General features: G+C 47.3%; 1 protein-coding gene across 1 annotated transcript in view; it reads left to right on the top strand.

Moving 5' to 3' along the window:
• The first annotated feature begins 3,436 nt into the window (after window positions 1–3,436).
• Window positions 3,437–11,538, top strand: part of Rnpep (arginyl aminopeptidase) — a 21,181-nt gene continuing 13,079 nt past the window's right edge. Inside the window, exons 1-3 of the mRNA XM_005348395.2 lie at window positions 3,437–4,139; window positions 7,796–7,936; window positions 9,817–9,965. Coding sequence (XP_005348452.1) covers window positions 3,693–4,139; window positions 7,796–7,936; window positions 9,817–9,965 — 737 coding nt within the window. The 5' untranslated portion in view covers window positions 3,437–3,692. The remainder of the gene's footprint in view (window positions 4,140–7,795; window positions 7,937–9,816; window positions 9,966–11,538) is intronic.

Here is an 11,538-nt window from a genome sequence, read left to right as displayed (position 1 = left end):
TTGGTTTTGGTTTTTCGAGACAGGGTTTCTCTGTGGCTTTGGAGCCTGTCCTGGAACTAGCTCTGTAGACCAGGCTGGTCTCGAACTCACAGCGATCCGCCTGCCTCTGCCTCCTGAGTGCTGGGATTAAAGGCGTGCACCACCAGCGTCCGGCCGAATGAGAGCTTTCAAACACCCAGCAGGAGCTGACTGGGGAGGTCAGGAGTCAGTTGGGATTCCTGACCTAGCTGCTTTTCCTGGATAAGTTTCCCCACCCTTCCTTGGGAATTTTTATCAGATGGGATAAACAATAGTATTTTTTTTGTTGTTGTTGTTGTTGGAATAGCTTATCTTTAGGCTGTTTAAGGACTCGGTGTTTTTAGTACCCTTAGCTGCTTGTAGTTTTTCCTTCTTCCCTTTACTTAGTTAGAAGTAGGGCAGGGCAGCAGCTGCCTGACCCAGGACAGGGGAAGTTTGGAGGACATTTTAAACACATTTGGATTGGAGGTGGAGGGGCCACGTATCCTGAGCCAGCTTCTTGGTAAGCTTTACCAATAGCATAATACATAGGTGCTCTGTTGTCACTGGGAAGTCCCTGCTACTTGGGCCTTTCGCTGCATTAGGTTAGGACAAAAGATCCCAGCATGTAAGACGTTGAATCACGACCATCAAGAGGCAGAGGCAGATGCATCTCTGAGTTCAAGCCTGCTGGTCTACATGGAGAGGTCTAGGTCAGCCAGGGCTGTATTAGTGAGACCTTGTCTCAAAGGAGGAAGGAGGGGGCTGGGGAGTATAGTTCAGTGGTAAATCATCTGCCTAGCACGTGTGAGTCTCTCGGTTCCATCTCAAGTGCTGGGGGAAGTTTTATCTTTAGATAGATGATGGAGATAACAGACTTCCTAACTATTGTTTTACTTTTCCTGGGGAGACACAGTAAGTGCACTGTGGACTGGCCAGAGAAACTTACACAGCTCCACAAGAGTGTCCTCTCCCTAACTTGGTTACTACTTCTTTTCCTTTTTATTTATTTATTTATTTATTTATTTATTTATTTATTTATTTATTGGTTTTTTCATGGCAGGGTTTCTCTGTGTAACAGAGCTCTGGCTGGCTGTCTTGAAACTCACTCTGTAGACCAGGCTGGCCTCGAACTCACAGAGATCCATCTGCCTCTACCTTCCTAGTACTAGGATCAAAGGTGTGTGCCACCACCACCTGGCTCCTATTTTATAACCTTGTGAACCCTGTCACTTTGAGCTGTGGTGCCTGAACCACATCGGGCAAGGGTCTGGGGATTAAAAACACACAGAGACATGGGTCACTCTTGAAATAAGAATGCCGATTTTATTGTGTTCCAGGGCAGCTTATATAGGGCTCTCCTTGACTAATGGCCACACCCTAACTCTTGAGATTTTTCAGATCCAAAAATCTGAAAACCACTCCCCTGCCATCAGGAACTCCTGAGGGTCTCGGAGCAGCTGCAAGCATAGAAAAACAAGTTGTTTACTCTGGCAGGCAAGGGGTCATAGAAAATTCACAGTCTGAGGGTCTGTGGGTCTACAGCCCCTAACACTGAGCTACCTAAATTGTATGTATGACTTTCCTCTATGAGCGAATGTTTCCATCTCTAGGGAATGGCTACACATCCCTTCCTCTGTGGCTTCTACAAGGAGCTGGCACAGAGGAAAAAATGCAGTGATGTGGTTCGGTCAATAAACTGACATACACAAGGAAAGTTCAAGTGACATCTAATGAGCTCCAAGCTTACAGGGCAGGGATGAGAGCATAGCTCAATGTCAGCCTTCAATACATAAGACCCTGGATTTGATCCAACGTGGATAAATACAAATTATCAAAGAGTGGTGGAATTCCAGAACTCCTCAGGCTGATGCAGTATTGCCAATTTGAGACACCTTGGGCTACATAGTAAGATTAAAAAAAAAGTTACATATTATTTCAATAGCTAGTGAGACCTAACCAGCCTTAATGAACTCATTTTAAAAAAAAAAAAAAAAAGGAAACTTTAGGGGCTGGAAAGATGGCTCAGAGGTTAAGAGCACTGACTGCTCTTCCAAAGGACCTGAGTTTAATTCCCAAAACCACATGGTAGGTGGCTCACAACCATCTGTAATGAGATCTGGTGCCCTCTTCTGGCCTGTAGGTGCACATGCAGACAGAACTGTACACATAAACAAATCTTTTTTAAAAAAAAGTAACAAGTCTAGCCTTAATGAACTCATTTAAAAATAGAAACTTTAGGAACTGGAGAGATGAACTCAGTAAGAGCACTGGCTGTGCTTTCAGAGGGCCAGGGTTCAATTCCCAGCACCCACATGGCAGCTCACAACTGTCTGTAACAACTGTAACTCCATTTCAGGGGTTCTGACACCAATGCACATAAAGTGCATACACACACACACACACACACACACACACTGTAGGGTAGGGAGTGGTTAAGAGCACTTGGTGAGGATCTGGCTTGGTTCCCAGCACCCAAATGGCGATTTACAAGGCTGTAACTCCAGTTCCAGGGGATCCGGCTCCCTCTTCTGGCCTCTGCAGGTACTAGGCACACATAAGCGCCGGCAAAACACCCAAACACATAAAAAGTTAAAAAATAGTAACAAGTAAACCATTAAGTAGGTAGTGTTGGACTAGATGTCCAAACATCAGGGAGGAGTTGCTCCAGACACCATTCACATAACCACAAATTGATGCAAAAGCAAGAGGATTTTTATTCTTTCATGACAGGGCCCTTCAGGTTCGGGATATGAAGGACCTCCATAGCTGTTACAGCCCATCTTTTAAAACGAAAAGCCACGACACAAGGGGGGAACCTGTAGGTTGTTTTCCAACTTATTAGATTGGCTTATTCAAAGGGTTACTAGCAATGATTGGTCTATTCCAGGGCAGGAGAATAGCTGTGTGGTCAGGTGATAAGAGCATCTGTGGTCCATCCTGACCTTTGGTTCAGTGACTAAATTAATATATCAGGAACTGAGTCAACATCTGTGGGTTGTATTTGCCTCAATTCCCAAAATGGAGTTACGTTTGAAGATTATTCTCAAGGACACAGGGGGATGAGCAGTCCAGTATGGGGGGGGGGGGGACTGTCCCTTTTCCAAGATAGAGTGAGTGTAAGGTTTTAGAAAAATGTCTTAGGGTTGAGGGAGCTTACGAATGCATTTAGAGTCTTTCAGTAGGAATATATAGATATAACAGAACAACAGAAAAGACCCTGCTCCTGGCACAAAACTCTAAAGATCACCGTGTGTCAGATCACAGAGGAATGGGGTGACTGTTTATTAGGCGACAGAGAAACAGCATTACAACTCCTGTATTACAGGCAATTTGTCCAAGATGTCACACAAGAATGAGATTTCAGACACAGACCCTTCTAGTCCAGATTCTGTCCCCTCATCCTGCTGACCGCTCAGAGAGAGGATGGGGAATCCACAAGAAGGGTGGCGAAGGGTGACCCACCAAGCCACCGTCCTCGGTCGCCAGGTGGCTTAGGAACCCGTATGAACGAGGGGATGTGCGCTGCTAGGGAGGGGGACAGCCGGTGTGGCCCAGATTTGCTAGGGGCGGTGGCCGCCCGCAATCCTCGGGGGGCGGGGCCCACGGTGGCGCGTCGCCTCGAGGCGGAGCCTGCCGGGGCCCGCGGAGCCGCTCGTCTTCCCGGCGGGTGAGCAACTAACCGCTCAGGAGCCATGGAGAGCAGTGGGCCCGGTAGCCGAGGCGGCGTGGCCCGGCGGCCGCTGCACTCGGCGCAGGCGGTGGATGTAGCCTCGGCCTCCAGCTTCCGCGCCTTCGAGATCCTGCACCTGCACCTGGACCTACGGGCCGAGTTCGGGCCTCCGGGCCCGGGCCCGGGCAGCCGCTGCTTGAACGGCACGGTGGTGCTGGAGCTGCGCTGCTTGCTGCCCGAGGGCGCCTCGGAGCTGCGGCTGGACTCACACAGCTGCCTGCAGGTGACGGCGGCGACGCTGCGGCGGGGGCAGCCCGGAGATCAGCAGCCGCTCGCGGAGCCCGTGCAGTTCCACACGCAGCCCTTCTCGCACTATGGCCAGGCCCTGTGCGTAGGCTTCCCGCAGCCTTGCCGCGCCGGCGAGCGCTTCCAGCTGGAGCTCACCTACCGCGTCGGGGAGGGACCCGGGGTGAGTGCGCGCCGTGCGCCAGGGCCACAGGCCTTTCCCAGCCCTCGAGCAGGACACCTGGCCCTGCTTCTGCAGCTTCCGCAGGAGATTCCCCAGGCGCCGACTCTGCTTCCTCCCCAGTGCCGGCTCTGGATTCTGCTCCCGGGTCCCCACTCTGGGCTCGGACTTCTCCATCTGGTGCTATGTTCCTCCTGCTGCTCCTTCCTGCCTCCCTGGTCTGTGGATTTGTCTTAGATTGCCTCTATCACACACGTGCTAAACCACTTCTCCGCTATCCTGCGTATCTTCTCTGGATGAGAAACTTCATACACAAAGTTTATGTCTGTTTTTTTATATATAATTATCTTTGATGGAGTCTGGACAGTGTTGGTTAGTTAGCTAGATGCTGACACTGCCCTTTTTTATCCTGCCATTCTGGTTGCATAGGTTAAAACAGCCCTGAAGCCTAGATCATTAATTTTGCTTCCTCCTTTGAAATCTTACTTTGAAGCCGGGTGGTGGTGGCGCAACGCCTTTAATCCCAGCCCTCGGGAGGCAGAGGCAGGCGGATCTCTGTGAATACGAGGCCAACCTGATCTACAAGAGCTAGTTCCAGAGTTCCAGGTCAGGCTCCAAAGCTACAGAGAAACCCTGACGAAAAAACAAAGAAACAAACAAAAAAGAAAGAAAGAAAGAAATCCTGCTTTGGACTTAAGATTCTGAGAAGAATGAGAATGTGTATCTAGAGTAGGCTAGGCTCTATAGTAATTTGCTCTTTGCTGTTGATCAGTGAAGTCTTAAGGTTTTCAGAGTAAGACAAATATTGGAAGTTAAGGGTACCATACTAGGAGAGTGACAGCCTTAGTCTGGATTACAAGGTTCACCAAAGCTTCCTGCGACTATTGAAACTTGCTTATCAGTTGCTCTTCGAGCTGTCCCAAAGAGCAGTTCCACTTCCTCCTTCTAAGGCTGAAGGAATAAATGAGTCTTGCAATAGAACTTCTTTGGGAAACTGAAAGTCAAAATCACAGGGTACAACCTAGCCCCAAAGGCAAAGGAAAGTATTCTTCGGTGCGGGAGGGAAGTTTGGCATCAGGAAATATCTTAGGGTCCTCTGCTATATATATTTTTTTAAAGATTTATTTATTTATTATAAATAATATATATGTATATATACATACATACACACACAAGTGTTCTGCCTGCATGCAGGCCTGCATGGCAGAAGAGGGCACCAGATCTCACTATAGATGGTTGTGAGCCACCATGTGGTTGTTGGGAATTGAACTCAGGACCTCTGTGCTCTAAACCTCTGAGCCATCTCTCCAGCCCTCCATCTTAGGTTCCTCTGCTATATCTTAATTCCTAACTTTCAGTGGGAGCTAGAAATAAGCAGGATGGGAAAACTGAACCCTTGCTAAATTTGCCCACTCTAAAGGTGGCACCTAAAATTAAACAGACATCATGGCTGAGGCTGCTCCTTGCTTTACAAAGGATTGCCCTTTGGGCCGTGAAGGACTTCGCTAAGGCATTAGTGTGCTTTTCCTTTGCAACCATCCTGATGAGAGTTCTTAGCCAAGCACTGCCTCCTCCCAGAATCCACATGGTCTGGAGTGCCTGTACTCACAGGCTTCTTCATTGCATCATTCTGTTTTCTGATACCAGCCAGGCAGGATGGCACATGCCAGGAGTCCCAGTACTCGGGAAGGTGCGGCAGGAGGATTGCAAGTTCAAAATAGCAACGAAAGGCTGAGTAGCAGCATAACTGAGCAGATAGCACCCATGCCCTGCAGTTTCCATGCCGCCGCCCCCCCCCCCTTAGCTCAGTGGAGTCAGTACCCGTGCACACTAGCTGACGCTGCTACCATGGCAACACAGGCTTTACAGGGGATCTTCGGGTTTTTTGTTTTGTTTTGTTTTGAAACAGTACTTCTTTTTCTGCTTCCTGATCTCAGCCAAAGCAGCACATTGTAGCTAGCTGCTCATCCTTTTTTGTTGTTGCGGGTGGGGGTTGACCATTTTTGAGACAGTGTTTCTCTGTATTCTGGTCTCAAACTCAGAGATCCACCTGCCTCTGTGTTCCGAGTGCTGGAATTAAAGGCGTGTGTCACTATGCTTGGCTAGCTGTGCACCTTTGGGGTTCTCTGTGATGTGACAGTTTCTCAGACTTTTTTTTTTTTTTGTAACCTTAACGATTTGGAGGGGTGCTGTTCAGGTGTATTATAGAATGCCCTTCTATTGGACTATTGGAATTTTTCAGACATTTTCCCCGTGAGTAGATGAGAATTGTAGAGGGGAAATTCAGAGGTAACGTGTCACTTTGATCACACTGTATTGAGTCTGTATTCATGTGCCTTCTGACTGTTGACCTCAGTCACCTACCTTACTATGTCAGTTTTTTCTACCGGGTCACCTCCGACCTTCCACACCACACTGTATTTATTGGAAGACTAATTAGATTTATTACACTTGGACAAAAACAGGCAAAGAAAAACCCTGTATCCAATGTGGCTTTCTTCTGCTCCTTTAACATGTTGCAGATCCTTATTTCCAAAGCCCTTTCTCCCGCCTGCTCAGACCCGCCTCCTACCAGCCTATCCAGAGCCTATGCAGTTACCAGAGCCTGCATCCAGACCTGCCTCCCCACCCACCTGCTGGAGAAGGGCTTCTCTTCCCTTTCAACATCTGACTCTTGCTTGTCCTTAAAGGTCTAATCAGACTTTACTTCACCTGTGGAACCTCCCTGGAATAGTGTAATCTCAGATGGACACACACACGGACAATTTTATCTATGTTGTATATAAGTTCCTTTTGCTAAGGGCAAAAGTTAGGTTTGTCTCTTTTCAAGGCAAAGCCTCAGCTTTCCTAAGTAAGAGATAGCCACATCAGTTATAAGCTTGGATACTCAAAAAAGGAGATCTGGAGTAACCAAGGAAACTCAGTTGTGCCTTGGAAACCGTCTCCTGATGGTCAGAATGCCAGTCTGTGATTGAATATCCTTGCGCTGCCGATGGGTTGTTCTGCTGTATCAGATGCTAAGGTACCCGGATGTCTTACCATGCCTGTATTAAGGAAAGTTTGCATCCCACTTCTGGGCTTTTCTAAAGGGTCATTGGGAGATTTCTTAAAGGGGAGAGCCAGTCTACCCAGATATGTGAGCGAATCGGAGTTGCCTTACTACACGATGAACTGACTGCCTCAGAAGTATTCCTAGAAAGAAACCTGGGCATGGCGTGTGCTGCATGAAGACCCTGTCAGAACAGAACCAAAAAGCTACGGAGAAACCCTGTCTTGAAAATCAAAAAAAAAAAAAAAAAAAAAATCAACCCCTGATTCCTACTGGTTCTGCTCTTCTGTCAGAACTGCAAAATACTGGTTAGATGGGAAACTTGTACAATGAGAAGGGACACAGAGGAGGATGCAATCCAGTGAGAGGCCCTGATGGGATTCCTGAGATGCCATGGGGTACCCTGGGCAATGCAGTGTCCGCCCTGTGATGTGGGCATGAGACCATGGCATCTTCCAGGGTAGATTAAATACACAATAGGAAAGAACATTCCCATCAGGGACAGAGTGGCTGGCAGCAAGATCTTAAGGATTACCTGAAAATGTCTTGAGTTCAGCCCGCTCCTTTCTCTGTGATCTGTCTGTTCTGAAACGCCCCTCTGTTCCCTTAGGTTTGCTGGTTGGCTCCTGAGCAGACAGCAGGAAAGAAGAAACCTTTTGTGTACACCCAGGGCCAGGCGGTGTTAAACCGAGCCTTCTTCCCTTGCTTTGACACTCCTGCAGTGAAGTGCACGTATTCGGCTCTTGTCGAGGTAAGGTGACTTAGCTTAGTGTGTCTGCCCTTGGGCTTATGAATGAGAGACTGCTCAACAGTTAAGAGCACTTCCTGCTCCTCCAGAGGACTCTGGATCTTAGCACCAACATCCAGTGACTTACAACTGTATGATTCTGTTTCCAGGGGATCCAGTACCTCTGGCCTCCATGGGCACCTTCATCTATATGCAGGTGCCGACACGCAGACACACACATACCTACATATAATTTTTTTTTTTTTTTTTGGTTTTTCGAGAAAGGGTTTCTCTGTGGCTTTGGAGCCTGTCCTGGAACTAGCTCTGTAGACCAGGCTGGTCTCGAACTCACAGAGATTCACCTGCCTCTGCCTCCCGAGTGCTGGGATTAAAGGTGTGCGCCACCATCGTCCGGCTCCTACATATAATTAAAACATAATAAAATAGGGGCTGGAGAGATGGCTCAGTGGTTAAGAGCATTGGATGTTTCCTCTAGAGAACCCAGGTTCATTTCCCAGCATCCACATGGTAGCTCACAACTGTCTGTAACTCCAGTTTCAAGGAATCCTTAGCACCAGGCATACACATGATGCACATATATATGCATGCAGGCAGAATACCCATACACTAAGATAAAACAAAACAAGGGCTGGGGCGATGGCTCAGAAGTTAAGAGTGCTGGCTGCTCTTCCAAGAGGTCCTGAGTTCAATTTCCTACAACCACATGGTGACTAACAACTGTCTGTAATGAGATCTGGTGTCCTCTTCTGGCATGTAGGCATACATGCATACAGAATACTGTGTACATAATAAATAAATAAATCTTTAAAAAAAACTAAACAACATAAGAAAATAAATGTTTTGTTTTGTTTTTTAACATTAAAAAAAAAAGGCCAGACATGGTAACACATGCCTGTAATCCCAGCCATTGGGAGGCAAAGGCATAAATAAGAATCATGAGTTTATGCCAGGTGGTGGTGGTGCACACCATTGATCCAAGCACTCAGAGGGAAAAGGCAGGCTGATCTCTTGTGAGCTCAAGGCTAGCCTGGTCTACATAGTGAGTTTCAGCACAGCCAGGACTACATAGAAAACCCCTGTCTCAAAAAGAAAAGAAAAGTCATGAGTTCAGTGTTAGCCTTGGCCAACTAGTCAGACTTTGTCTCACAGAAAGAAAGAGACAGAGAATATAATTTTAGACGTATCAGGGTCCCATTTTGGTTGATAAATTATTTCATTGATCCAGTGTATCTAAAATCCAGAATCTGGAAAATTCTTCCCCGTATAGCTTTCCATCTGCAGACTTTGTTGTTTGAGGCAGCATCTTACCATGTATCCCTGCCTGGCCTGGGGCTCGCTGTGTAGACAAGGTTGGCTCAGACCCTCAGAGAACCTCTGGCTCCTGAGTGCTGGTATCAAAGCCATGTTGTACCATGCCTGGTTCATTGACAGAAATTCTACACCGTCCAAATGCCATCAGTGTAAGTTTTTCGCAGCTTTCCTGTTCTCCAGGATGAACTTGGAGATGTTACCATCACTGTTCAGTTTCTGATCCTACTGTTCAAGTCAGTCAAAAGGATATCTTTTTGGCCAGGTGGTGGCGAGGCATGAGTTTGAGGCCAGCCTGATCTACAAGAGCTAGTTCCAGGTCAGGCTCCAAAACTACAGAGAAACCCTGTTTCATAAAACAACAACAACAACAACAACAAAAAGATACCTTTTTGCAGGCATGGTGATACATATATGTAATTCAAACACTCAGAATGTGTGTTGGGGGAGGACATAACACAACATGGACACCATCAAACGTTCCAGGGCCTTGTAACAAAAATTTGCCTTGAAAAGGACAAAGCAGTAGACAAAGACTCTCCAAGTGAGGCTTCCTACACTTCCTCTGTCACCAGGTCCCAGATGGCTTCACAGCTGTGATGAGCGCAAGCACTTGGGAGAAGAGAGATTCGAATAAATTCTTCTTCCGGATGTGCCAGCCCATCCCCTCCTACCTGATAGCTCTGGCCATCGGAGATTTGGCTTCAGCTGAGGTTGGACCCAGGTAAGAAACACCTGACAGGCCACCTTGGATTTGACCCTGGGGCAGTGCCGAACTGTGTCTGTTGTCTTCAGGTCCTAAGGAGGCTGGTGGAGGTTCTTGGTTTTCTCTCTTCTTCCTCCCCACCCCTCCTGTTCCCCTCCCTCCATGTCTAAGCCTGTTGTCTGCCCTGAGACCACCGCTCCTGCTAGTGTAGTTGTTCGGCCAAGTGATGCTGGTGCCCAGGTGGTAGTTCCAGAAGACTGATTTTGACTAGTAACTTTAAGTGCTAAGAGCCCTTCTAGCCACTGTAGTAGATCCCTGCATCAAAGCCTTTTTTCTCTAGCACTGATTTCTAGAAGTAAACAACTTTGATATCTCTCTCTCTCTCTCTCTCTCTCTCTCTCTCTCTCTCTCTCTCTCTCTCTCTTGGTTTTTCAAATCCTGGAACTTGCTTTATAGACCAGGCTGGTCTCGAACTCACAGACATCCGCCTGCCTCTGCCTCCTGAGTGCTGGGATTAAAGAAATGTGCCACCACCCAGCTTTTGTAGAGTTTCTTGAGACAAGAACTTCAACCATGAGCTGGGTATAGTGGCACAAACCTGTAATCCCAGTGATGCTGAGACAGAAAGTCTCAAATTCAAAGCCAGCCAGGACCATATAGAATACTATAGCCTTTCTAAAACCTAGAGAATAGCCGGGCGGCAGTGGCACACACCTTTAATCCCAGCACTTGGGAGGCAGAGGCAGCCTGGTCTACAAGAACTAGTTCCAGGACAGAGAAACCCTGTCTCAACCCCCCTCCTCCCCCAAAAAAAACCCAAAACCCTAGAGAATAGGTTTCTCTGATTTTCATATCATCTGCCTCTGCAGCTTAATCCTGCTGTGAAAGGGTCAGAGGTAGGACTGCAAAGCACAGGCCCCTCACTTGACTTTCTTGTTCTTTCTTAGCTCTGAAGATCGTGGTGTCTTCCCTAAGATTCATTACGAGCCTCATGTTTTACAGCAAGGCTCTGCAAAACTAGTGGTATCGTGAATTACATCAGCTCCTAGCTGTCAGGTAGAATAATACACAGGATTCCATTGGTACCTGCTTCCAGCACACACATTCAAAACAGTGCTAATCCTGATTGTTTTGGTGTGCTGGGAGTCAAACCCAGGGCCTTAAGCATGCTAGAGACACGTGGTTCTCTACCCCTGAGCTAACCCCAATACTACAATGGCAGTCTCAAGATAGCTCGTTGCGTAAAGGTGCTTGCCACCACACCTGATAATCTGAGTTCAACCCTTGGGACCTATCTACCCACTAGAACTAGAGGACTCCCCCACCCACATTGTGCCGAGCACATGTGTGCATGGCACATACATATATATCATACAGTCACATAAATACACATAATAAAAGTTTAAATGCTAGTAGTATAGATGTATACCACCCCGCTCTCTATATCTTATTTTTTATGAAAAATTTGAATTATAGAAACTTGAAGGGGCTGGAGAGATGGCTCAGCGGTTAAGAGCTTTGCCTGCTCTTCCAAAGGTCCTGAGTTCAATTCCCAGCAACCACATGGTGGCTCACAACCATCTGTAATGAG

The sequence above is a fragment of the Microtus ochrogaster genome, chromosome 6 (genome assembly GCF_000317375.1).
Source record: "Microtus ochrogaster isolate Prairie Vole_2 chromosome 6, MicOch1.0, whole genome shotgun sequence".
Lineage (NCBI taxonomy): Eukaryota > Metazoa > Chordata > Mammalia > Rodentia > Cricetidae > Microtus > Microtus ochrogaster.
Note: the sequence above shows the minus strand (reverse complement) of the source record. Positions and strands in the feature narration are given on the sequence as shown.